We start from the raw sequence: 27,510 nt of genomic DNA, 5'->3' as shown, positions 1-27,510 counted from the left end.
CAGCCTCATAGATCTTAGTACTATGTCTACTGGCAGCACCTCCTTCTAGAGCTTGGTTCAAGTTCACTGAGGGGGTGGGAGAGAGGAGGGCTTTGGAAATGGGTTCATTTTCTAACTGCATTGGCAGGAGCAGCTGCCGAATTCTTCCATCATACACTTTCCCTTCTCGTACAAAACAGGTTAGCAGAACTGAATTCTCAAAGCAGCCAGGAAGTGAAAGCAGTGCAAACTAATTAGAATGCAAGGGCTTATACCCAATTCAGAATCATGAGAATTTAGGTTGCTACTGAACTACAACTCCCACAATCCTCTGCAATGCCACCCTCAACTAAACAGTGCCACTGCCTTATACTTTAGGTCATTCCCCATCTTAGTTCCCCCTTCTTGCTCGTGTCCTAAGAAAGGGGAAGGAGGCTGATGGTGAGGTGGCGGTAGGTGAAAAGAAGATTTAGATCCTCCTTCCTTCCCCAGGGACTCCACCCGATCCCGCAGAGCTAGCCCAGCCCAGTCAGCTGACTTTGGGGGAAGAGGAGGAAGGGGTGGAGCTGCCTGGCCGGCTTGTCAGCTGAGAAGCCCAGGAGGCTGCAGACAGGGCAAGAAGAGGACACTTAAACCCGGGGCAGAGCCCTGGGAATCTGAGGGACCTAGACTCAGGAAAGAAGAGAAGCAAGCCAGCCCGCTGAACTGGAGGGACCTGGGCCACAGATAGCCCAACTGGGCCAGGAACTTGGCCACCACCCTGCCTAGGACATAAAGAAATGCAGCCACACCGGGGCTTTTGTGGCTGGACCTTGTGGTCTCCCCCGGGGGGGCAGGCCCAGGGTCGGAGATCTCCCACAAGAAGAAAAGCCAGACCTCCTGGGAGCATTTGGATTGGCTTGGCCCTGGGTAGCTTCCTGGCTCTCTGCTTGTTGACTGAGTCCAGACCAGAGCCTGGCAGAGGGGACCCCCAATGGCTACAGCAAATCCTCCCTGGGCTTGGCGTTGAATTTGGGTTGCAGAACATCAGCTGCTCTGTCTGCAAGGCCCTGTTCACTGCCATCGACATTGGGCTGAAGGTGAGCTCCAAGAAGGGTCCTTCAAGGGACCTCCATGGTAGCAGGGAAAAGCACAAGGATTCAGGAAGACTTAAGAGGCCGCAAGAGGGTTCCCTGAAGAACTGAAGTAGAAACTGTACAGTGAGGGTCTGTGGTATAGCGGCACAGAAAGAAGGGAAGGAGGGGAGAAGGGGACAGGCATTAATTACTTACTCACTATGTGTTAGGCACTGTGCTAAGTGTTTTACAAATATCTTCTCATTTGATCTTCATAACCATCTTGGCAGGTAGGTGCTATTATTACCTCCATTTTACAGATGAGGAAACTGAGGCAGAGGTTAAGTGACTTGCCCAGAGTCACAACTAGTAGGTGTTTGAGGTGAGCTTTGAACTCTGGTCTTCCTGACTCCGAGACCTCAATGAGACAAGGCAAGCACACACAAAATACTTCAGTGAAAGGCATCTTTTAGGATGGGAAATCCCAAATGAGAAAAATTTGGGAAGCAGTGCTGATAGGGAGAATCCTCCATAGTGAAGTAGCTATCTGGACTCTGCCCTTGTGTGTGGGTACACATTCAGATCTTAATCCCTGTATCCCCTCACTCACTGGCAGATATTAAACAAAGCTTCTATTGGCCATTGGGATGGGGTGAAGGTTGTTTAATTAGTAGCCTTGAATGAGGGTGTTGTTTCCATCCCACACCATTAAGCCTGAGTGGCCCTAAGCCAAGGAACCAGCCTGAGTATGACTTCTGACCATGACAGGCAGACTAAGAAAGTGAGGGCATTTTCCACAGGATGCCTGCCAGGGTTGAAGCATAAAATGGGCTTCAGTTGGGATGGAGTCCTGGAAATCTTTATAGTCAGGGTAAAGGTAGAATTAGCATGTGTAGTAGTCTCCTGGTCCTAGGGTGAGATGAGGCCAGGTACCTATGCCTGAGTGGGTATCATCAGTAAATCTGAGGATAGCTACCTTGTCTCTCCAGTCTATCACTGACCTGTATCTGTCTCATTGCAGATGGAACCCAATGTGGCCCGAGTGGGATTGGTGGCCACAGCTGTGTGTAAACAGCTGAACTTGGCACCACCTAATGTGTGCCAGTCTCTTATCAAGCTTTACGAGAATGATGTTGTGGATATATGGACACATTCAGTGCTGAGTCCATCTGAAGCCTGTGGGCTGCTTCTAGGTTCTTCCTGCGGACATTGGGATATCTTCTCAGCCTGGAATATCTCCTTGCCTGCTGTGCCCAAACCCCCATACCATCCTCCTGCTCCCCCAGCAGCTGGTGCCCCTGTCAGCCGTGTGCTCTTTCTCACAGACCTACACTGGGATCATGACTACATGGAGGGTACAGATCCTGCCTGTCCCGACCCCCTGTGTTGCCGAAAAGGCTCAGGATTGCCACCTTCCTCCCGACCTGGTGCTGGCTACTGGGGTGAATACAGCAAGTGTGACCTGCCTCTGAGGACCTTAGAGAGCCTGCTAGCAGGGATAGGCCCTGCCGGCCCCTTTGACATGGTCTACTGGACAGGAGACATCCCTGCCCATGATATCTGGAGTCAGACTCGCCGTGACCAACTACGAGCACTGACTACCATCACTACCCTTGTGAAGAAGTACCTGGGAACTGTGCCTGTCTATCCAGCTGTGGGCAATCATGAGAGTGCCCCAGTCAACAGCTTCCCTCCCCCCTATGTGCATGGGAACCACTCATCCAGCTGGCTTTATGAAGCTATGGCCACAGCCTGGGAATCTTGGCTCCCTCGAAATGCCCTCCACACCCTCAGGTAACTAGAGATATGCAAAGGTGGGCAGGAGGTGGAGTCAGGGAGAGAACTGAGTGAAAAGGGATGATGAGAAATGGTAGTTTGGGAAAACTCCTGGCATCATTGTGGACAGCAAGCAGTCTATATTGATAGGTATGATCCACACTAACAAAAAGCTCAATAATTTTTAAAGATGACCTGAGACCTCCAAGTTTGAGAACTGCTGGTGTATATGACTGGGAGTGGGGGGGCTGCCTCTAGCCACTTTGCTCTCTAGCCATCTAGGCTGAACCTTTCTTCCTTTGAATTGTTTCATTTCCATCCCCAGCACCTAGCTCAGTGGTTGACACATAGTAGGCACTTTAAAAAATGTTGCTTGGTTGCGCCTCATCTTAAGTCAGGCCTCCATCACTTCTTTGACCTTCCTTCTTCTGTTCAGTCCCTCTCCACATAGTTCATAAATGCTGACCAAAAATACCACTTTCAGATTGTTACTCCCCTGCTCATAAATATTCCACATAACCTACTGTAGCATAAAGTCTAAACTGCTCAGTCTGCCTTTCATCGCCCTCCCAATCTAATTGCAGTTTGTGTTTACGTTCCTTGTCTCCCACTCCTACCCTAAACAGATTGTCTGATTTCAGGCACCTCACCTTGACTCACCCGGGTCCCCTGCCTATAATGCCCTTGTTCTCTGCAGCAATTCAAATCTTGCCCATCCTTCAAGGCCTACCTCAAGCCTTTCTTAGGCACTCCAACCTTCTCTGGGCTCCTATGGCATTAGCACCTTTTGGCCTTAGGAGGTGTTTTGTTGGTCTGTTTGATTGATGATAATCTTATTAGATAATGATAATCTCATTATCTGATTGTCCCAACTGAGTGAGTTTTCTCTACAGTAAACCCAGGAAGGGCAGGGCCTACCCTATCTTTGTACTGCTTTAGTATTCCCCACTGGCAGGCCTACTGCTGGTCACGATGGTGTTTGCATTGAACTGACCCAGCCCTTCCCCCAATGTTTCAGGACTGCCGGATTCTATGCCCTCTCGCCAAGGCCAGGCCTCCGCCTAATCTCTCTCAACATGAACTTTTGTTCACGGGAAAACTTCTGGCTGCTGATCAATTCCACAGACCCTGCAGGGCAGCTGCAGTGGCTGGTGGGAGAACTGCAAGCTGCTGAGGACCGAGGAGAGAAGGTGAGGAGCTGGGGCTGGGAGAAGAGAGCAGGGGAGGTCTTCTGGGAGCAGGGATAGCAAAGGTGAGCACAGGTAGGGACAGAAGGCAGGCCACCTTCCCCGGCATTAAGATGCAGACTTGTTTCATCACTCTTGTTATACTTGAGGGAAATGCTGTATTTTCAAGGCTTCTGGCCTGTCACTAGTCAACTATTGGGAATATATCACGTCATCCCACTTCTGTCCCAAAGTTCACGGTCTCTGAATACAGAAAGAGCTCCATACCCAACATGTCACACCAGCCCAAGTCAGAGGGTGCTTTCTGCTTTTGGAGGGCCAGGTAGCCCCAATTCCCTGCAGCCAATGTGATGCCACTCCTATCCCCTCAGGTACATATTATTGGTCACATTCCCCCCGGGCACTGTCTGAAGAGCTGGAGCTGGAATTACTACCGAATTGTGGGCAGGTAAGAGGAGAGGAGGCATTATGGGGTAGTAGGTAAAGGACTGGTCGGCTTGGTCCAGTTCAAGAAGACCTGCATTCAAATCCTGTCTCTGACCAAGAGCAAATCACTAAACCTCTCAGTGTACCCACACCACTCTCCAAGACTGTAAATTACAGATGAACTGCTGATCTACTTTTCACAAAGGGAGTTCTGCAGACCTGTACAATTACAAGAATATGGGGGAGGTGGGATCTAAGGAGAGAATCAGAGCATGTTTTGGGATACGAAACTGTAATGGCTAATTTACAGCACAGTGGCTAGAATGCTGGAATGAGTCGGGAAGATCCATCTCCCCGAGTTCAAATGTGGCCTCAGACACTTATTAGCTGTGTGACTCTGGGCAAGTCACTTCACCCTGTTTGCCTCAGTTCCTCATCTATAAAATGACCTGGAGAAGGAAATGGGAAACCACTCCAGTATCTCTGCCAAGAAAACCCCAAATGGGGTCATGGCGAGTTGGACAGGACTGAAACAAGTGAAGAACGACAACAAAGCTTACAAAGCTTTTCCCGTAACTTTTCCCATTTACTCCACCAACAACCCTGTTAGGTATAATAGGTACGTAACGAGAATACCTCTTCTCTTCACTTCATAGATGAAGAAATTGACAATCTGAGAAGCCAAGTGACTCTGCCCACCCCCCCGCCCCCATCCACCTGAAGACCTACAGAAATGAGTTATTATGATAATATAGATGAGAGCTGTGATTTAAGAGCACTGAATTGGGGACGTGGTTCTGTTTGAAGTGTGGCTCTGCATAACCCATGGCAGGTTGATTCACCCTGCTTTGAATTAGCTTGCTCTTCTGTAAAAATATACAAGCTGGGCTTTGATCCCTAAGATGTCTTCTAGCTGTAAAGCAACAATCCCCAGAATTACCAGGGTGCTCTGTCCTCTCTGCTCCTTAGAATGAATCAGTGGATGTCTTTCCCCTTACTAGGTATGAAAACACCATAGCCGCTCAGTTCTTTGGTCACACCCATGTGGATGAATTTGAGATTTTCTACGATGAAGAGACCCTGAGCCGGCCCTTGGCTGTGGCCTTCTTGGCCCCAAGTGCCACCACCTTTGTGAACCTTAACCCTGGTGAGTGGGACAGAAAGAAGCCTGCTTAGTTAACTGGGTAAGGGGTGGGTGGTGGGCTATATAGCCATTTGTACCTGCCTCCACCCTCATGGGCCGTGCCTCTCTCTGGATTGTACCTTTGACCCTTGATCAGTGCCTTTCCTGTCCTCTCTTGTAGGTTATCGGGTCTACTTAATTGATGGCAACTACTCAGAGAGTTCCCATGTGGTCCTGGACCATGAAACCTACATTTTGAACTTGACATTGGCCAATGCTCCTGGAGCCACCCCCAGCTGGGAGCTCCTGTATCAGGCCCGAGAAACCTATGGGCTTCCTAATGCCCTACCAGCTGCCTGGCACGACCTAGTGTACCGCATGCGGGGAAATGAAGGGCTTTTTCAGACCTTCTGGTACCTGTACCACAAGGGTCACCCTCCCGTAGAACCCTGTGAGGGTGCCTGCCGCCTTGCTATCCTCTGTGCCTTACTCTCTGCCCGCTCAGACAGCCCTGCTCTCTGCCGCCACCTGGTGCCAGATCTGCCCTTACCCCACACTGGAAGTCTTTGGCAGAGGTTTGCATTTTGTTAGCAAAGGAAAGCTCAGAAAGGCCAGAGGGATCAGGCAGGAGGGGGCCCACAGCATTGCTGAGGGGAGGAATGCCTGATCTTTATCTCCATACTGGAGGAAGAGGATTACATATCTGGACGTGCCTTAGAATCAGGTGAGCAAGGATGGTTGATTTCTATTTCCCTGGAGGTATCTCAGCACCTGAGAGACCTGTCTGGCTGGACAGGAAGGAGGAGGCAACTAGCTCTTAGGACACAGTTAAGGGCCTGAAATTAAAGCTTCTATGTAAGCAACACCCACCAAGACTATATTGCTCCTACTTCCCTCAGGACCATAGGTAGGAAAACAGGACCTGGACCTTAGCAGCAGCCCCTTCCCTTGCCCACAGGCTGGTTCTAGTCACCTCAGAGAAGTCAGAACTGAATGGGCACAGTACTTTCCTCTGCCTGCTGGGCAGGAGATCCCTGTCCAAAGTTGCCCAATGCCCAGAGACTGTTACAATAAATGTATATGACTCAGTGGCCTCCTTTCCTCATTGTACTGTCCTTCCTGTCACAAAACAGACCCGGCAAACCCTTCATCATTGTTTCCAATTAACGGCTCCGTACCCTCTACTGCAAGCGGACTTGTGCCAAGGTCTTTAGATCAGGGATCACGATGGGGCACCAAATGAGTGACTGTGACAGTTTTTACTCAAAAGACAAGGGAAGTTTAGATCTTCCTCACAGGAATTCTGGGATGAAGTCATTGCCAGACTAGGATTACTTCAACAGCTGAAGGCAAAGGGAAGATGGGAGGAAGTAGTGTGTGGCCAGGAGTAGCATCCAACCTAGGGGAACAACTTCATGGCTGTATTACAAGGTGTCCAACTTTTCCCCTCCTGAGGGGGTGGCTCTGGGGTAGAGAGGCAACAGAACCCACAATTAGGCAGGCATCAGGATGGGCGCACAGACAGGCTTTATTAGTGAACACAAATAGCCAGTGCCCACAGAACAGGAGGAGGGGTGTTCCCCTACTCCCACCCTCACTGCCCCTGGGCTACAGGCCCAGCCAGCAAAGGGCAAACCAGGCCAAAGGCCTATCTTTTCTACCCAGACTGACTGATACACGTGGCAAAGAGACACAGGAACCCTTGGGCTGGGATAGCATCAGCATCCCAGGACAGGGGCCCAGTTGTGGAGTCTGGCCATGAGGCCCATTTGTTCTACCTTCATGCTTCAGTCTCCTCCTTCCCTGTGGGCCTGCAGTCCCACCTTCCTCCCCATCCCCCAGGCAGGGAGCCACTGCCACTGGTGGGGGAAGCAGTGCCAGATGGCCCTGGCCCAGAGCAGCATCAGGAAGGGCCTGACAGGCTGCCCTGGGCCCCTCCCCACCCCATATCTTAGAGTTCCCCAGGGCCCCAGGGCAGGTTAGGGGATGGTCTGGACCCAATCCAGACCCTGTGTGGCTGTTCAGGGTGTATGGGTTCCTAGCCTTTTAGGTTTGAGTGTGCCCAGAAGAGACTGGACCCCCTTTCGGACAGTACAACCCACGCGACGAGCAACCGAATCCGCAGGGGGTGCCGGGAGACAGGAGCTGGAGGCCTGGGGACGGGCATCCAGGCACTTCTGGTACCGAAGCTGGGAGGAAAAGAGATAGCAGTCTTCAGCTCTAGTCTGCCTATTCAGTCCAGGGATCTCCACTCCCTACCCTTGCTCCCTGTAAAGTCCTATCTTCCCTCCCTCCCTATCCCAGCAGGCAGTCCCTTCCTTTTTCCCAACTTACCATGCAGGCAGCCTGTACAGCCTCAGAGAGGCTGGCTGCATTGGGCTCACACCAGAACATGTGGCAGCAGAAAGTGGAAGGACCAGCAGCCATGATGAAGGCGAAAGTGTGGACATCTCTGCCCACCGCCAGGAAAGACAGGAACCGTACCCTGCATTCTCCCAGAACTGCCTCCGTCTGGGCGGATAATTAGGAAGAGCAATTATTACAGATATGTACCACCTCTGGAGGGGACAGGAGGCTCCTACACAGATCTCAATGGCCTGTCACTGCTTCTCTCTGAAGCACAGGTTCTTAATCTGGGATCTGCAAACGTTGTTTTAAAATTATTTCGATAGTTGTACTTCAATGTAATTGCTTTCCTTGGTAATTCTATGTATTTTATTCATTTAAAAATATTCTGAGAAGGCCATGACACAAAAAGAGTGAAGAACTCCTAAAAAGGATTGAGAGGCCCCCACCGTACTTTTAGCACAAAAAAAATCATAGAGGTTTTAGTGGATGACAGACTCAACAAGGAAACACACGAGTTGACGTAATAGAAGCAGAATGTTCCAAGTAAGGGAGGAGACAGTCTCACTACTCCCTGCCCTAGTCAGTCTACCACTGAAACAATGTCCCATTCTGGGCACTACATTTTAGAATGGACCCTGACCAAGGATGTCCTAGGAAGATGACCAGGATAGTGAGAGGACTCAAACATCTCGTCATTAGGCTCAAGGGATGGAACTGAGGATATTTAATCTGAAGAAGGCTGAGGGGGGTAGGGGAAGGTAAACAGCTCATAGACTTAGGACATCATTTGTCTAGTCCTCTCATTTTACAGATGAGGAATCTAAGGCCCACATGACTTAAATAACATGCCAAGATGACACAGGGTATGTGGCAGAGCTAGGATTTGAACTCAGGTCTTCTGACTCCAAAGCCAGGGCTCCTTCCACTATACCACACTGCCTTGTGATACTGATCTTTCAAGACCTGAAGGGTTGTCATGCAGAAGAAGAAAAAGGACTTGGCTCTTCTTGGCCCCAGACAGGAAAACTAAGCAAAGGGAGGATTTCAGCTCAATACAAGAAAAAAGTTTCTAACAATAAAGCTGTCCAAGAGGAGAAGGGGCTGCATTGGATGTATCAGGGAGGCAGCCAGGGGATATGTTAGGAAGAGCACTGGGTCTGGAGTCAGGAAGATTCGAGTTCAAGTCCAACTTCAAACACTTCTTAGATGTGTGGCCCTTGGCAAGTCACTTGATCCATTTACCTCAGTTTCCTCAACTAAAATGGGGATGATAATAATATCACCCATCTTAGAAAACACAGATGGTTGTGAAAATCAAGTTAGATAATTTTTTAAAATTTTTTACTTGGCACAGTGTCTAACACATAGCAGGTGCTCAATAAATATTTGTTTCCCTCCCCACCCCCACCTTCACAGATCCTTAAGCAGAGACTAGATAAGCACTTGTTAAGGATGGTATAAAGGGATTCATTGTGCTGACAGGGATTGAACTATAACAGGTCTTTGAGTTCCCTTTGGTAGAGCTGACATTCTGTGATTCAAATTTGCGGAGAGTGAGGCAGCCCCATTACATACCTACAGTGATCTAGCACTGTATTTTAAAGAGAAATGGCAGGAGGCCATTACTGAGCTACATTCACTAAGTGCCTACTGCGTGCAGCATGTTCTTCATACGGAGAGGTGCTAGGAGCATCTATTTTTGAAGTTTTACTAACTCACCCGTAGTTGTCACCCAGTGGGTCACCCTTCCCTTCCCCCCATGGCAATCAGCCTACAGCAGATGAGACCGGAGTTTGGCATCATCAGCCATCTTCCTCCTTCCCTCCCACCCATGGCCTCACCTGCTGGTGCAAGATGGTGAGTGTAGCAGGAGCCACGCTGACGTGACTAGGGGTCCACTGCTCCCTGCTGCTGGTGGCCAGAACTGATTCCAAGGCGCCATTAATCACATCCACACCTGAAGACCCAAAGAGACAGTGCACATGTGTGCGCACACACACCCCGACACACTGTGAGAAGTCATACCACCAGGACAGTATCCACCATTATCAATAATAACTGACATTTGTGTCATATACGTCAGTTACATCCTATGTAGTGAGAGGCAGTGGGGTGGGCTGGTCTCAGAGCCAGGAAGCTCTGGATTCAGATCCTGCTTCTGATACATCCTGTCTATGGGACCCTGGATAAATTACTTGTCCTCTCAATGCTCTAGGAAAAGATTAAGTTGCTGAGAAGGGACCGATCTTCTTGGGTAGAGGGAGTTCCCTATAACAACAAAAGGCCCAGTTTCTATCCCAATTTATATAGCGCTTTTAATTTTGCCAAGCACTTTATGTACATTATCTTCACAGCTAAGTTCTAAGAGATAGGTAGGTACTACAGGTTTTATGTATGAAGACACCGAATCCAAGAAGTGAAGAACTTTGCCCAGGGTCATTCGCTGGTCACTGCCCATAAGTGTCGGAAGCAAGATCTGAACCCAGGTCTACTTGATTCCAAATCCAGCATTCTTAATTAACTTCCACATTACGCTGCCTCAATACATACACACTATCGCAGGGACAGACACATAGAACTTGCCTTCTCAAGACACCCCTTACCAGACCACTGGGCCTCATTGCCACCTCTCCCCTTCTCTGCGACATGTGGCACGGCTCTATCACCTTGAAGCTGTCCTTCCTTGGCTTCCAAGATCCTCACCCTCATCTTTTGTCTCTGACCTCTTCTGTCTCCTTCCCAGGCTCCTCCTCTCCCCCGTCCCCTCACTGTGACTGCCCCTTGAGTCTGAAAGTCTGCTCCTTGTTCAGAATTCTCTCCCTTTAGAGCGCTCATTCACTGCCTGTCCTGGCTTCCTTTCTCATCTCCCAGCAGATGACTCACAAATCTATATCTAGTTGTCTGTCAGATAAGAACACAAGGCCCGGTTCTAGCTCTAGCTCTACTGGGGCCTTGCTCTGTGATCTGAGAGAAGGCATGCAGAACCACAGAAACTTGGGGCTGGAAGGGAACTCACAAGTATCAATTTATATGCATTCTTATTCACAGGAAGAAACCCAGCAGGAATCAGTAGACCCCAGTCATGTCAGAGTAGTTCCTGCTACACTCACCATCTTGTACTCAAGCTCTCTGGGTCTGTGTCGTTTTTTGTAAAGTGAGGGTATACTGGACAAGGAATCTAAGAGCGAGGTGGTACAATGGATATAGAGTGCTGGGCTTGGATTCAAGAAGAGCCGGGTTCAAATTTAGCCTCAGAAACTTTCTAGATGTACAACCCTTGGCAAGTCACTTAAGTGTGATCTGCCTCAGTTTCCTCAACTATAAAATGAGGATAATAATAGCACCTACCCCCCAGGTTGTCATGAGGATCGACTGAGATGATATTGGTAAAGCACTCGGAACAGGGCCTGGCGCACAGCTGGCGCTACATAAATGCTTTTCCCTCCCCACCACTATTTGGTGCAAGGTGTAGATTCTAGACTTGTGATCAGGAAAACCTGAGTTCAAATCCTGACTCAAACCAGTTTGCTAGCTGTGTGACCCTAGGCAAGTCACTTAACCTCTCTGCTCCATTTCCTCATCCATAAGAGGAGGAGTTTTGACAAAACAGTATCCAAGGTCTCCTCTGGTTCCAAGTCTATGACCTCCCCACTCTCCCGGGTTCCAGACTTTTAGATCCCCTTCAGTTAAAGAGGAGGGAAGAAGACGGGCTCAGTCACCAAATCCCGTTGGGTCGTGTCATGTCTGTAGCCTTATCATCTCCCGCTGCCGCCACCCTCATCTAAACCCTCCTCCTCATGTCTACATTAAGAAGCAGTATCGACCAGGAGTGCTGCAGAGAGGAAGTCAAGGGAGTGAAGAGTCCTGTTCTTAACAGTACAGTTGGGAAATGGGGGAAGTGGGATTGGATCGAGGCCTTGCAAGATGGCGAGGATTGCGGGGGGTTGGGGGGGGCGGTGTTGGGTGGTATGGGGGAGGGAGAGCAGAAGAGGGAATTGGTAAGGTATGTTTGCAAACTTAACCAAGTCAATACGCCTGACTGGAGGGAGTCCTACGTGTTGGGGAGCAAAAGGGCCACAGGTGACAAGACAGAGGGGACCAGTTTATGGGGGTACTCGGCAAGCAGGGCAGAGGGACTAGCTAGACTTTACTCCACAGGCAGTAAGAAAGTGTTCTCCATGAGGCGGGTGAAGGTGCAGGAGACACGGAGTGCTGGAGACAGAGGTCTGGGAATTGTGCAAGTAAGAAGTTCTAATAAAAGGAGGAACTGATTCGTTCAGCTGTGACCTCAAAGACAAGCTGACGCTGGCTGTCAAAGGGAGGAGGGGAACACAATGGCAGGTTGTGGGGGCTGTAAGGTGGCAGTAAAACTGAAAGATGGTGAAATCTGTGTGTTTGAGGGCAGCGGAGCCAGCAGAGAAGGCATGGGGGTGGGGAGGGCTAATAGTGAGTGAGACCCTGAGCAGGTATTAGTGGAAAATCCACACAGATGGAGGGGTCAGGCTAGTGTTCTTGTCTCTATGCTCATTCCTGTCTCTGAGATTAATTCAGCCCCCCTTTGCTTCTAGTCCTGCCCTCTGGGACTCTGGGGATACAGCTACATGGAACGGCCCTGAACACACAGGATGACAGCCAGTCTGACTTCTAAGTCTCTTCCTCAGACCAAATTTTCCCAATTTCTTTAAATAGGCATTGTCTGTCATAATGTCAAGATTCAGGCTGGAGACATTCAAAGAAAGCTTACTGACTTGATCTCTGCTCCTCCTCCCCCCCCCCCCACAAGTGAGGAGGACAGAGAGAGGGAATAATGTAGAATTGTAGAGAATTGTAGAGATCATGCCAGGGCAACCTTCCAGTGGCTGAATGTGGGTGGTGGAAGGTCCTAGTGGCGGGCTGCATTCTGTGTGCCCAGAGAATGGCAGCCAGGAAGACAAGGGGGCCTTAAAAATGTCACCCCCAGATTAAGGAAGGGGTGAAAGTTTGCTGAACTGAGGTCAGTGGATGGGGGTGGGGGACAGCAAGGGCCTCTCTGTAAGGAAAGAAGGGACACCTGGGGTAGGGGCAGACAACAACATACATACCCACTGGCTTAGCAACGGGAACATTCCCTAGGTAATAGACTTGGAACTTCTGTACCAGCTCATTCTTCGGGGCCGGGAACTCCACTGGGGGAGGGGAAGGGAAGGGAAGCATGGGTCTGACATGTTAATTTTGGCCCCTAACCCACTCCCCCAGACAGTAAATAGCTTCCAGCCCAGTGACAATCCCAGGGCCTAGAGCTTCCCATCCTCTGCTTTCCCCAGATCATCCTCCAGCTTCACTCCCTCCAAATCCAAATCCCTGCAATGATACGGTTTTGATTCTCAATCTTCCCGAGTGGTTTGTGCGCAGCTGGAACTAGCTGTGTGTACTATGTTTCTGACTTATGTTTTCTACAGAAAATACATGGATACCCTATCTGACCCATCACAACTGGAGCACCCAGGGGTGGGAGCTATGGCTCCTCCTTCCTCAGGGTCTCTCACTTGACCCAACAAGGCCTCTGCACACCAAGAGGCCCAGTACAAGGGGCCATCTGCCTGTTTGGATGAGCATGGGGTCTGGAGGAAGCCCTGACCTTGAAAGGGAACATCCACCATTTTGGAGTGATCCAAGGACAGGCCGTTCACTAAGCAGCGGGCACTTCGTCGTTCAGCCATGATCTGTGGGAGTGAAACCTTATTACCTGGTCTTCTTATCCCCCAATGCCCATGATCCCTCATCCCACAGGTCACTTCCCAGTGATTACCCTGGCAGAAGTCAAGTTCAGCAAATAACCCATATCCCATGCAGGTCCCCCACACCCCCACTGGGAGCAGGGACCAGGGCAGGGGGCATGCCTTAGAGCAGATCTCATGCAGACTGGTGGCTATGTTCTTGGCAGGCGCTTCACAGCGAAACACGTGGCACTTGAGCATCTGGGTCAGCTTGTCCCGGGCCACGTAGGCAAAGTCCCTGTGGGGAAGATGGATCACTCAGTGTCTCCCTGCTCTGCCAGATTCAAGTCTCCAGTGGGGCAAGAGCTGGTGGAGCGGGATTATCCAAACCTAGCGTCTTGGGGGCTGTGGGCACTAACCCCTAGCTTATGGGTAATGGGCATGCTGCAGATGAGGGATAGAAGGATAGGAACAGCAGGCAGGATGGGGGACAGGAGAAAATGCTAGGAGCTTAGTGGGCACTGCTGGGGCCTAGAAGCAGGCTAGGGCATAGGGCTTGGAGGGGCACAATACCTCTCTCTGGGTCCGGCAGCAGAAGTGAGGCAAAGAGTACGATTAGGGAAGAGTGGCCCTACCCTGGTAGCTGGGTGAGCCCCTCGCCCCAGGCAGAGCCCATCCCACCCCCCACTAGGAGCCCCGGAGCCCACACCTTCCACTGTCCCGCCCGACGCCCCACACACGGATGCTGATGATGGGCTGTGAATGCAACACTGTCTGTCCATGGGGCTCCACCAGCTTCAGTGTTTCATCCTCCAGCTGCAGCAGCATGTCCTTTCCCTGGGGGATGGGGAGAAGCACAGAGCACCTGTCAGAGCTGGCCTGGGGGGAGGTGGAGACAACACCTGGCACAGTTGCCTTGGACGGGGAGGGGCACACAAGACAACTGTCACAGCAGGCCTGGTGGAGGGGCAGCAGCAGCTGGGGAAGGCTTACTGCAGATTTCTGGTTCTCCTCTGGCTCTGGCACAATCTTGATCGGTCCCCACCCTGCAGGCCCAAGCCCTGTGGGCAGGCTCACTCACTCCAAGCTTCCCCCACAAGTGGGTTCAGGAGCAGACATCTCCCCCTGCTCACCTCTCCCCAGCCTCCCTGGACTGGGTCATGCAGGTTGTGTTTGTGGTAGGAGAGCTGGCGGATGCAGTTGTTCACAGCTACACTGCTGCGTCCAGGGGCCAGCTCCTCTTCTGTCATCTCCACCCAGCCCAGAGAGCGAACGGCAAAGCACTACCATTGGGGGAGGGGAGGGAAGGAACACAGAGAAGGTACATGTATGTGGGAGCCCTGGGCAGCAGAGGGTGGGGCAGAGTAGGGAGCACTCCTGGACTGCCACAGAGTATGTGGAGGACCAAGAGGACCCTGGCTGGGTCCAGTGTAGGGTCCCAGTCTCCAGTCACCCCCCTACCCAAGGACTTCTCCCTATTCTCTCTGGTCACAGGATCATCCCCAGTCAACTCAGCCAACAAACCTTGGCCCCCAGATTGGTGTTCAGAAGAGATGACTTCTCCTGCTCTTGGGGCAAGCCAGTGCTAGGGGAGGAGAGCAAAGAATCAATCATTTGTGACAGAGAAGACACCCCTCCCCCCCAGACAAACCCACTGTCCTAGGCCCAGTTAGAACTCTGCTGGGCCCAGGGCTTCACCCCACCAGCACCAAAGGGCCCCAACCCCACACTTCATCTTCAGTGACTTATCCTCCACTCTCCCAAGTCCCTGACCCTTTCTCCTTTCCTCCCCTCACCCAATGTTCAGAGCTTGGAAGGGCAGAGCCCCATCTTCAGAGTCCTTCCTTTCTGGCTCCATGGGGGGCTCTTCACTGGCCACATCCTAAGAAGAAATGGCAGTGATAGGAAAGGAGCCAACCTTACTCCTCCTTATTCCCAGGACTCCCCACCCATCATCCAAGGGGCTCTTGCTCTCTCCACAAGCAGGAATCTTCTCACCTACCTTCCAGAACTCGCCATCCTCAAAGGTCTCCCCATGGCCAAAACCAGTCCAGGTGAGCTGAGGGAAGGAGGCATGGAGAGCTGGGGTATAGTGAATGCCACTAACCTGATAGCCCACTCCTAAAACATACATTTGAGGGCCCAGCCCCTAGCCACCTACCCAATCGGGTTACAAAAGCTGTTCAAGTTAAGGACTGCTCTAGAGCAGGGATAGAGGGAGTAGACAGTGCTAGATCTAGAGTTAGGAAGACCTGGATTCAAATCCTGTCTGACACTTACTGACAGGTGACCATGGACAAGTCACTTAACCTTGCTAGTTCTTCACCTGTAAAATGGGGATAATAACTACTATACCTATCTTATGGGTTTGGGAGGTTCAAATGAAGTAACGTGTGGACAGAACCCTGCAAACCTTAAGCAGTGTATATAAATGCCAGTTATTGTGGAGAAGTAGGGATGGGAGAGCAGGTGTAGGGGCTGTAAGAAACTGGTAGAAGGCTCTAGGTGAGTAGATATGCTTCACCTGAGGCTCTTCAGTGGGGCTGCTCCCTTGTGACGGCGGGGCCCGGCCAGGGGGCTCCCACTGGGTGGTTCCAGTTGGGATGTGCCAATAATAGGTTCCTGAGGTGTCCTGGACCCTCATCCATCCGGAAGGCAGGTCTGAATCCGTCTCCAATGAATTCCGGTTCCAGAAGGAGTCTGCCATGAGACGGGCTGATTAAGAGGTTACCCTTCCACAGTCAAGATAAACTGCCAGCCTCCCCAACTCTTGCCAGGGTGGTCCCATTAATTCCCATCCTAGACCTCACAGCTGATCTCCCTGTCAGGGCGGGGGGGGGGGGGGGGGGGGGGGGGGGGGGAAGCACCCATCTGGGCTATTAGGGCTTAAGGTCTGCACCCATGGTTACAGGTGATGGGCTAGGAGGTGGAGCCAGGCTAGGCAGCCTAGCCTGACCTCTCATTAGGAGACAGGGATCCAGGGATACTGAAGAGAGCAGGCTTCCCAAGAGCATTAGGCAGCAGTACCTGAAGTGTCTAGGACTGTACTGCTCACTCTCCACAGAGCCCAGGTCATATTCCCAGCACTGGGGCTCTTCTGTGAGCATGTGAATATACATACTTGTGCGTATATTTAAGCATGTGCACCAGTGTTCCAACAATGACAACATGCACACACCACGCTACGAAACAGGCACAGTCATACCATCATTTGTGCTTAAACCAAACACACACACGCATGGATACACATGCTACATATTAATAATGAATTATGTTAAAAAAAAAGAATGGCCCCAGGTACAGGGCATGATGTAGACAGGAAGCCAAGCACCACAGAGAACTCAGGAATGACTAGCTTGGATCTCCTTATACATACATATATGCATGCACGTGCTCCACATATGTACACAAATATCCATTTGTGCATCTATCACATATCCCATAACATGTTCCAAGACATCACACATACTGTGTACACACTCATGTCAGTGTGCATCGTGCAAATACCACCCATACACACACACCCCAAAAAACCTCATACGATGTACGTGTCCTGTACAGACACACCTCATCCACACTGTGCACACACCATACACATATGCTAAATCCACCACACACCAAGTAATCCCCCCACAACGGCCATCAGTGCACACATTTGCCATGCATGTGCACTGCTCACTAGCACCTACCACACACATGAATGTACACATACTGCAAATGCACACAATATCTTTTGGCCTTTTATTCCCTCTGACCCAGATATCATGAGGTAAGTGATACTCTCAGCTCCTACCTACTCCACCTCTCCCACCCCTAGCTCCCCTCCTACTGCTCCCATCCTAAGCAGCCTGCCTAGGAGCTCTCCCCGGCTCAATCCTTGCCCTCACCTGGGCTGCTGTCCTGTAGGATGATGGCCAGGAAGAAGTCTTGAGAGAACATGCTGCTTGGCTGGGGCCCCTCCCACCCTCAGGCCCTGGCTCCAGCCTGGGGGCCCCCACTGTCCTCCTCCCTTGCCCCGCTGGGCTTCAGCACAGTGCTACGTGCTGGTACTGGGCTCCGGAGAACAGCTGCTCCCCTCCCCCTCCCCCTTCCTCTCCCACTCCAGCTCCCTTTTCCTCTCCCCACCAGGGCAGAGCCATCTGCCAGGCTTCTTCCTCCCCTCTAAGCCAAGAGGAGGAGGAACCCAGCACACCTCCCCCATCCCACCCCCACCCCACCCCCACTCACCTCTAGAGTCTGGAGGCTGCTATGGCAGAGGTTAACATTCAGTGCTGGAGGGGCAGCCTAGCTGGCAGCAATGGGGACCCTGCCTTCACTACAATGCAGTTCCAGCCCTTCACGGCTCACACCTCCACCCAGAATCCCCCCTCCCCATCCCTAGCCTGAGCTATTTCCATCATTTCCCTGCGTCAAGCATTCACAGCTCCCCACACACACCCAAAGCCCAGCCAAGGAGACAGGATACCCTAAACCACCTCCCCCCTCCTCATTGAGGAGTCCTGCAGAAACTACGGCTCCCAGCATGCAATGGGATATTGCCTTAGAGGTCTCAGGGGACCCCATGGCTCCCATTAACCATGGGGATTTCAGGGCCCCTCCTTCACATATGGGTGAAGAGACACCCTCCCCATCCCAATACTTCATAGCTTACCCTTGGGGTTGGAAGTGGGGAAAGGAGGGGGTTAGCATATGAGCACTGCCTGTCATGAAGGTTCAACCCAAGAGAAAAGGGGTGTCATCCATCCTTCATCTGGCTGGGCTGCCCCAAAGGCACCCATCTCTCACACTCACCTGCCAGAGCCCAGATGAGCTGCTGCGTTTCCCCAGCAACAGGAGCCCTAGGACCAACTGGGCACACCCAGACCAGTGACGTAAGCTCTGGTTGCTAGGGAAACCGGGAATCCTGGCAGGTACTGAGGCAAGAGAGTCACTGCTGAGGGGCAAACATGGTCCCAGAGCTGAGCCAGAGCTCCTAGGCAACCACACAGTGTTGTGTGCCCAAGGAGGGAAGGAGGTGAACAAGACTTGGAGACTCACCAAACCTTGTTCTCCCCTATAATACCAAGGATGGAGACATGGAATCTAGGGCTTAAGGATAGGGAACTAGGGCTCCTTTACTGTCAGGCTATCACCTTAGGGTGGGTACTCAGCCCTCCACAGACTTCTCTGTGCTCTTCACTATCTCCGGGAACAGACTTCTGCCTGGGGAGGAGAGGGATATACCTGTCCAATGGGCATACAGGTCCAGGATGGAGATGGCTTAGGGGCAGGGAGGAAGGGGAAAACCAAGACCCTGAGTTTGGGTCACGTTGCTAGGGAAGGGACAACTCTCTACTATCCCTAAGGAAAAGCATGAAGCCTGAAGGCTGCTCAAGAAGCCTTCTCCCACCCAGTCTTAAGTAGCAAGGAAGGATCATTGGTCAGACTCACCCTCCCAGTTATTTCCAATGTTTACTGATAGACCCCGAAAGGAATCTACCATCCCACCCTTTTCTGGAACCCCTATTACCAGTGGCCAGTGCCCTTTTTCAGGAAGATGAGTCCTAGCAATATGAAGGAAGCTGTCCCCCCCCCCCCACCCCCCGCGCACACACACACCACACACACACACACACACACACACACACACACACACACACACACACACACTTGAGAGGAGAGCAGCAGGTCTACAATCTCTGGGATTTGGGGTCACATCCGTATCGTCCCACCTTTCCTTTGACTTTTTAATTTCTAGGCTTCAGCTGAGTGTCCTTAACCATCTCCATCTTTGGAGCTGCCCAGCTCTACCATCTTCAATCCAATTTCCTCCCTCTTGAACTACGTCCCCAGTCTGGCACACTTTTGGCAGAGGCAAGAGGAGCATTTGTACGAAAAAATAAGAAAATCTTTTCTGTTGTGTTTCAGATTTCCTCCCTGACAATGTCTGACCTGCCGGGCTGTGCTTTGTTTTGCTTTGTTTTGTCTGAAGCAAGACACTGGGCCCATGTCTTTGGGGAACATGGCCAGCCATGTCCCTCGGGTTTTTTCCGTATCTCTTTAGCTTTACTTCACAAAACTCCCCAACCAAGACCCTACAGTAAGGGACGTCTTCTCATTGTCTTTCTCAATAACGCACCAATAGATGATGCCCATCTTCTATCTCTGCACCATTAACCATCCTAGTCCCCCTGTATGGATTCTTTTTCTTCCATTTTTCCTTGTATAAAGCAACTAGGTGACACAGTGGATCAGTGGATAGAGCATTGGGCCTAGAGTCGGTAAGCTCTGAGTTCAAATCCAGGCTCAGACACTTCATAGCTGTATGACCCTAGGCAAGTCACTTAACCTCTGTCTGCCTCAGTTTTCTCATCTGTAAAATGGGTGGCTGTGAGGATTGAGATAATAATTGCAAGTACTTAGCACAGTGCCTGGCACATAGTAAGGGCTATATAAATGTCAGCTATCGTTACTATTATTAACCAGATTTTATCTGCTGTCTTCTGGGGTCCAGCTCACGAGCCACTTTACTCAAGAGGCCTTTGTTGACCAACATGGGCCACAATGAGCTCTGCCATCTCTGGACTTCTGAACATTTATGGCCACAGCTATTCAATTTAGCACCTTGTTGTATAAAACTAGGCCACAGGTGACCCCCAGGTATCTGAGGGTAGCTTATGGTTTTCTTTTCTCATATCCCCCACTGTGTTAGCACACAGTGGGCTTCTAAGTAGTTTGTGATGATCGACTGGCCCTCTCACTAAAATATAAGCTCCTGGAGGGCAGGGGTTACTTTGACCTTTCCTTATATCCCCAGAACTTAGCACTGTGCCTGGCTCATAAGCTTGTTAACTGGCTAGCTAACTGGTGGTCTGCATGTTTCAGAAGTACAGAAATACATTTCCTCGTACTCTCCCAACATTCAAACTTAGCTGCCATTTTTCTCACTATTTCCAGAGTCTTGGCAGATCTGCTTCTAGGTATCCCCACTGGTTTGGCATCTCATCAACCTCGAGAGGTCAGTGTGTTCTGCAACTCTGGAGAAGATGTCAGTGGGCATGCCTTCTGAATAGTTATAAGAATATTAAAAGATGATTCCTGGGGATGTCGATGCTTATAATTCTCTATTCAAAGAAGTACCCATTTGTCACTACCTTTGATTCCTGTCTCTAAGCCACTCTGAACTATAACTCTTCCTGATACTGACCTCAAAAGATTAGGGATATGTCCCCTCCATCCCAAGCTTTCCTTACTGTCTTTTCCTCCATGAATCCATTTTAGTTTTGGGCACCTTGGATAATGAATGAATCCAGCCCAAGGGGTAGCCTGGATGAGGCCAAAAGAGGTAGTACTTGTATCTGACTACCTCTCCTGCCACCATCCTTATTGCCCTGCTCCTCCCCATGCCAAGGAAGTACCTGTTTCCTCTGGGGAGCCATAAGAGGGGCTGCCCTGTGATAGAGTGGCCCAGCTTGAATCTTCATCACTGGCCGCACTGTTCCTCATGCCAAACAGGAGACTAGCACTCTTGCTGTGATCCCGAGGACCATCTGGTTGGGTCCGCTGAGCAGGGTTACCCTCACTGCACTCCAGAGGCTCACAAGGCCCAGGCGGGGAGGACAAGTCCTCTTCTTCTTCCTCCTCTTCCTCTTCTTCTTCTTCCTCCTCCTCTTCCCCAGCTGCCTTCTCTTCTCCTTCTTCTTCCTCTTGGCTACAGGGCAGGGCCTGGGGCTCAGGCGGGCCAAGGTCAATAAGGAGGCCAGAACCTAAGTGCCCACAGTTGGCAGCATTTCGGGCAGAGATCTCTAATTCTGAGTAGAGATGCAGCAAGCCTTTGGTGCTGGAGGCCACAGTAGGTGCTGGTTCTCCACCTAGGGTCATGTTCCGGTTCTGGTCTTGGTGGGCCGTGGCTGCCCGTCGTAGCTGGTTCTGACCCTCCTTCACCCACTTGGCATTGGCTGGGCCTGATTCAGCCCCACCACCCTCTCCCATGGTGCTGCGGAGGCCCTTGGGTGCCGCTGCCACACTTTGTAACTTGGCGTTCAAGAGCTGGTTGTGGGCAGCCTGCAGGGGCAGCGCCAGGCTCAGCACTGGGCCCACACGGTTGTTGTCATTAACCACATCAGGCTGCGGGCTCAACGATGCAGACATGGCCCACGGTAGGTCCTCCTGGCAAGAAGATGGGGAGGGAGACCATCATTAGCTGAGGGACAGTGGAGTAGAGTGGAAATAACATGGACTTGAAGTCAGGAGACACCAGAGACTGAATCCTGGCTCTGGTAACTTCATTAATAATAATAACTGAGGCTTCACTTTAATATTTCTTTACATAACACTTTCCTAACCATAAACCTATGAGGTAAGTGGTACAAGTATTCTACCCTAAAATGGGCCTATAAAATTGCAATAGTATGCCCTAAAATGCCTCTATAAAATTAGAGGAGAAAATTGAAGCTCCGAGAGGTTAAAAACTTCCTCAGTATCAAAGAGCCAGTTTTGGACCCAATCTTGATCATAGAACATAGAAGAAGAGCTGGAAAGGACCTCAGAGATCACTAAGTCCAACCCTCCTCCTTATTTTACAGATGAGGGTCACAAAGGAAGTAGGCCCAGAATGTGGATGCGAATCCAGGTCCTATAATTCCAAACTCAGCCCTCCTTCCAACACACCATGCTTCTTCTTTCCTAACACTCGGGTCCAGCCTGCTCTCAGTTACACCATTTTGCCTCTCATTAACTAGCTGAGTGACTGTGAGAGAAACTCAGTTTCTCTCTTTGAGCTTCCATTTTTTTCTATTAAATGAGCACAATATTTGAAGTGCCCACTTTATGGGTTTCTATGAGGAAAACATTGTAAACCTTAAAGCATTCTAGAAATGGATATGATGATGATGAGAACGATGAAGGTGAAGTTCTTCCCCCACCCTTCTAGATAGGACACTGGGTTTCTCTGGGCCTCACCAGAGTGCTACAGTAGACTAAGGGTGGTGACTTGCCTATAGGAGCCCACTGAGTACAAAAAGAAAGAGGGTACCTCTGAGGGTTGAGGGGAAGATTATAATAGTCTTCATCCCCCTCCCTTAATCTCCTTGAAGGTCTAGTCTCCTCCTTCCAGGAGCCTTCACCTCCATCACCCCCCTTGGCACAGACTCACTGGATCAACCCACCCTGAGTTGGGTCCCCAACCCCTACAACTGCTGCTGCTCCCTCTGGAAGGCCTAGGCTCAGAGACCAGCACAGTCATTTCCTTCTTAAGACACAGAGACTTCTCTGGAGAAGCGCCTCCCCCCCATCCCCTACCCACAGTTTCAGGCAGCTGAGCACCCACACAATGACCTCTCTGTCACAGCCTGGGTTACTCTAACAAAACCTTCACAATTAGCCCTCAGCCCTTGTCCAGCATGAACTCAATGTACAAGGGACGGTGCTAGGGGTGGAGCAGAGGCGAAGAGGCATGAAAGCCTTGATTACATTTTAGGGAATGTGGTAGGTAGGTAATATGGCCCCACACTACCCTGCCTAGCATGGGCAAAACCCTGATCATTTCCACACCTAATCCCTTCTGACTGTGGGGCCCAATATCATCTCTTAGCCCCCTAGTAGTTGTTGTTCAGTTTCAGTCACGTTCAACTCTTCACGATCCCTTGGGGTTTTCTTTGCAAAGATACTGGAGTATTTTAGCATTTCCTTCTGCAGCTCATTTTACAGATGAGGAAACTGAGGTAAACAGGATTAAGTGATTTGCCCAAGGTCACACAGCTACTAAGTGTCTGAGGCCACATTTTAACTCAGGAAGATGAGTCTTCTTGACACCAGGCCCTATCTACTGAGCCACCAAGCTTCTCTTAGCCCCCCAGCCTTCCCCTCAATTCCCAGCTCTCCACTTCCTTTGACCTTCCCCTCCTCCTCGTACTCTATACTAAACATTTCCTCTCCTCCAGCCTCTTCCTCTTCTCCTCGTGGACCTAAGAGTTTCTCCCCCCATCCATTCTTAGCTTTTGCCTATTAGTCTATATGTGTCTGTCTCCCTAGCACCAACATCAGATACCTACCAATCACTTAACGTGTGCAGAGCCCTGAACCTAGGGCTGGGGATGTACAAGGGGATTATACTGGGTTTCTTATTTCAAGGAGCAAGAAAGTAGAGATTTATATCTTCTGACGTACACATGAAATGAGAAATAGCAATATAGGGCACTATGTGTTAGGAGTCAAATGACTTAAGAGGGTTGGGAAAAACCTTTAGAAGTCACCTGAGCCATCCCTTGAAGAGAAGATGTGCTATAGGAACTCAGAGGAGAAATCAGTGTGAAGGGGGGAAGTCAGGGCAGCTTTCACAGAAAGAGGCGGGACTGGATATGGGCACGTGTGGGGGCAAAATCGTCTGAATGCTTCTTTCCAATGAGGGCTATCATGTGGTGATGGGAAGAGTTCTGGGTTTGGAGTCAGAGGACATAGGTCTGAATCCTAACTCTGCCCCTTTTCACCTATGTGACCTTGGAGAAATTACTTAATCTCTCTGGGTCTCATTTTTCTCACTGTAAAATGAGGGGGTCCAGTTAGAAGATTACTAATGCCCCTTAACATCTTAAATTCCATGATCATAACATCTCTGCCCCCTCTTCTCCATCCCAACTATCACCAGCCTAGTCCAAGTCCTCACCAACTCTTACCTCATACATCATTTTGCAAGCACCTCTTGCAATGTCAGAAGGGCTGACATTTTGATTTTCCTAAAGTGGGTACCTACTTTCATCATGTTACACTTTGGTTCAAGAACTTTTGGTAACTACCATAGACAAGATAAAGTCCAAATTCCTTAACCTAGCATTCAAGGCCCTTCCATCACCTGCCTCTAGCCTACCCTTCTGTTGTTTGCTTTTAGTCCTGACATTTACTAAGACAACACCTTCCCACCCCATCCTGCTCCAATTAAGAGAGTCTCTTCACTCCCCTAGGCACTTCTCTACCTTTGGCTAATTTCTCCCTAGCCTAGAATGCCATTCCTACATCCTTCTTTTCTACTAACTAAATCCTTTTTAACCTTCAAGACCCAGCCCATGAAGCCATCTCCATCTAACCCCAATCTACCCGAAAAATCTCTCCCTTGTCTAAATATTGTTTATTCTATTCATTTGACACTTGGCATCAGAAGATCAAGGATCCAGGGTAGTGATGGAAGGGATCTTGGAGACCATGTAGTTCAACTACTCCATTTTACCTATGAGAAAAGTGAGGCCTAGAGAGATAAGCAGTTTGTTTAGGGTCAAGGAAGTGTCAGAGTCAGGATCTGAAAGCAGGATTCCCAAGTCCAAATCCATTGCCTACTCTCTCTTATGTAGTTTCTCCAACAAAAGTATAGGTACCTTGGGGACAGGAACGTATCTCAACTTAATTCAATTTTCCAAATCCAGAGCACTGATCTAGGGCCTGAGGAGATAGAGATATCAGATAAGATGACTTTTTCCCCCTTGATTTCCAATTTCAATAATAACTTAAAGACATTTCATTACTAGCATCCCTGTTATCATGGCACTTACAGCCTCCAGTCTTCTTTCTACTCCTGTACAAAGCTTAGCACTTTGTAAGAGTTTGCTAAATCCAGCGATTAATTAACAACTATTAAAGCTTGACACTGTACTAATAATTTAGGAACGCCCAATATTGGTTGAACATATCTGTGTTTATTTCTGTCCCTTCTGAGAAGTCAGTGATGGGGTACAGAAATGATAAGACACAGAGATGGATTCAGAAGGAGCAGGAGTAAGTGACTTGGGTTACCTGGACTTGAAAGAATTATGAAGATATCTAGATACGAGGAAATTTATCCTCCCTGCCCACCCCACCACCACCCCCAAAGGCAGATAAACAAAGGGGAGGGAGGAAGGGAATTAACAAAATGGCCCCTGGGAAAGGAATGAGGGGGAAGAGGGGTCACTGATTCCAGAAATGAAAAGGCTAAATCAACCATTTCCTAAACTTTAACAAGGTTCTATTAAAAAAAAAAAGGTAAGAAAGCTAAAAGACTAGATTAATTAAGGTTAGAGAACTAGTTTAGAGACAAGGAACAAGGTAGGGTCAAGATAGGGATAAGCAGGTGTATCTGAATTAACTCTTCATCATTCATTCATTCATTCCATTTATTAAATGCCTTTTATGTGCAAGGTACTATGGAGTACAAAGAGAAGGGCTGTTTAAAAATTTCTTCTACGACTGAAATGAGACTATATCCCATTCTTAGCATCATGAAGAAGGGCACCGTGAAACTCCAAGTTTTCTGATGACATCAAACTCTCCTGATTATTGGAAAGTCAGGGATGCATAGACAGACTGTATCCATAAGTCTTACAGGTCTCAACAAGAGGGCAAAAGGGTGGCAGCTAAGTTTTAAAATGGGAAACATATTTAGGGTTAAATACACTCTATTCAAAGTATGTATATTATCGGAAGGCCTCAGATCTATCAGTCACAACCCAAGATGGATCCCTGGGGATGCAGGCCCAATGTCCTGCTATACCCCCAAAAGGTCAACAAAATGTAGACAATATGTTCATAGGTCTGACCCAGGATAGCAAATCTCACGTGTGTACACACACACACACACACACACCCCTTTTCCCCCTGACCTCTCCTTATCAGAACCACTTGTCTCTGACCTCCTCCTCCCTCACCTCATCCTGTATCCTCTCCCCTTATGTCCCTTAGCCTGTGTTCAGTGTCTCCTTCTGAACTGTCCTCGATCCCCATCCTTTCTTCCCTGACTTTTCTTCCCTGCCTGCACTCCTGAGGTCCCCTCCTTCCCACCTTCCCTCTTATCTACTCCCCCCTCCCCTTACCAGCCGTCCTCTCTCCCTTCCCAAGCCTCCCTCTCCCATCACCTTCCTCTTCTTTCACCACCCTCGAGCTAAGATTCAGGAAAAGGGGGGTGGGGGTGGAGTGCGGAGCAGCGGGGCCTGGGGAGGCAGCGGACGAAAGAGACAAAAAGGGAGGCAGAGGACGAGAGCTGGTTGGAGCCCCGTAGGAAGGGCAGATCCCCAAGGAGGGAGAGGGGGAAGGGAAGGCGAGCAGAAACGAGACTGGAAAGCGGGGGGCTGTGCATCCAGCAGGGCAGGCCAAGGTGGATGGATGGGGAAGGCTGTGGGTGGGGTAGAGTGGACCAGGGAAGACAAGAGAGAAGGAGAAGGGGCGGGTATCAGTCAGGGACGAGATGGAGGGCAATGATAACACTTTCAGCTGGAAGCAACCTTGGAGGTATCTGGTCACTGTGATTGGGGGGGGGGGGGGTTGCAGTACACAGCGGGTTTAAAGGGGCGCAGGAATGGGGAGGGACGTATGATGGGGTGAGGGCAGGGGAGGGCGGTGCAGAAGCGGGGGATGGGGAGGGCGATGGAGGGGGAGGGGGAGAGGAGGGGAGGGGAGGGCAGCGCCCCCAGCCCGGTACCTGCAGCGCGAGGGGCCCCGGGGCTGCGGGCGCTCAGAAAGCTCGGGCTCAGGTTCGGGCTCGGGCTGAGGACCGGTTCTAGGCGGAGGAGGCGGAGGAGGCGGCGGCGGCGGCGGCGGCGGCGGGGCTGGAGATCGGACTCTGGGTCGGGCTCAGCGGCCGCTTCTCCATCACAACATCCCCCAGCGCAGGAGCGCGCGTGCCCGAAGCGGGACCGCGCCTAGACCCGCGGGGGCGCGCCTGGAGGGGGGAGGGGAGGATTCCGCGGCGCCATTTTGGGCCGTGCGCGAGCCTGTGAATTGTCCCCTGCAGGGGCTTGGGCTGTAGGGGTGGGGCAGGAAACGTGAAACCCGCCAGGGGTCCCAGCTCCTGGATTCCTTGGATCTTACGTTCCCCCACCCCCAGACCCCTGTCCGAGAACATTTGGGTTCCAGTTCCTTACACCTGAATTCCTGTCCCCCCCAGGCCTAGACAATCTATACCCCCAATATGCAGACCT

The 27,510-nt window shown here is 50.5% G+C and overlaps 2 protein-coding genes across 3 annotated transcripts; one reads left to right on the top strand and one right to left on the bottom strand.

Moving 5' to 3' along the window:
- Positions 1-417: 417 nt before the first annotated feature.
- Positions 418-6,645, top strand: SMPD1 (sphingomyelin phosphodiesterase 1). The gene is made up of 6 exons (XM_036747093.1): positions 418-1,058; positions 2,056-2,828; positions 3,829-4,000; positions 4,369-4,445; positions 5,425-5,570; positions 5,728-6,645. Exons 1-6 carry the CDS (start codon positions 759-761, stop codon positions 6,135-6,137), a joined length of 1,878 nt encoding a protein of 625 aa, XP_036602988.1. The 5' UTR covers positions 418-758; the 3' UTR covers positions 6,138-6,645.
- Positions 6,646-7,039: 394 nt separating this feature from the next.
- Positions 7,040-27,216, bottom strand: APBB1 (amyloid beta precursor protein binding family B member 1). Of its 2 annotated transcripts, XM_036747144.1 has the most exons (15): positions 27,012-27,195; positions 20,989-21,739; positions 16,116-16,291; positions 15,594-15,650; positions 15,388-15,473; positions 15,116-15,176; positions 14,725-14,874; positions 14,301-14,428; positions 14,165-14,170; positions 13,775-13,889; positions 13,513-13,597; positions 12,977-13,060; positions 9,737-9,852; positions 7,881-8,057; positions 7,040-7,735 (listed from the first exon to the last, which is right to left on the bottom strand). In XM_036747144.1, exons 2-15 carry the CDS (start codon positions 21,719-21,721, stop codon positions 7,568-7,570), a joined length of 2,142 nt encoding a protein of 713 aa, XP_036603039.1. In that variant the 5' UTR covers positions 21,722-21,739; positions 27,012-27,195; the 3' UTR covers positions 7,040-7,567. The 2 variants fall into 2 exon arrangements, with proteins under 2 accessions (XP_036603039.1, XP_036603040.1); XM_036747145.1 differs by lacking the exon at positions 14,165-14,170 and having other exon boundaries at positions 27,012-27,216.
- Between the last annotated feature and the right edge of the window lie 294 nt (positions 27,217-27,510).

Source organism: Trichosurus vulpecula, chromosome 2 (assembly GCF_011100635.1).
Source record: "Trichosurus vulpecula isolate mTriVul1 chromosome 2, mTriVul1.pri, whole genome shotgun sequence".
NCBI classification, from domain to species: domain Eukaryota; kingdom Metazoa; phylum Chordata; class Mammalia; order Diprotodontia; family Phalangeridae; genus Trichosurus; species Trichosurus vulpecula.
This window is presented reverse-complemented; position numbering and strand designations above follow the sequence as displayed.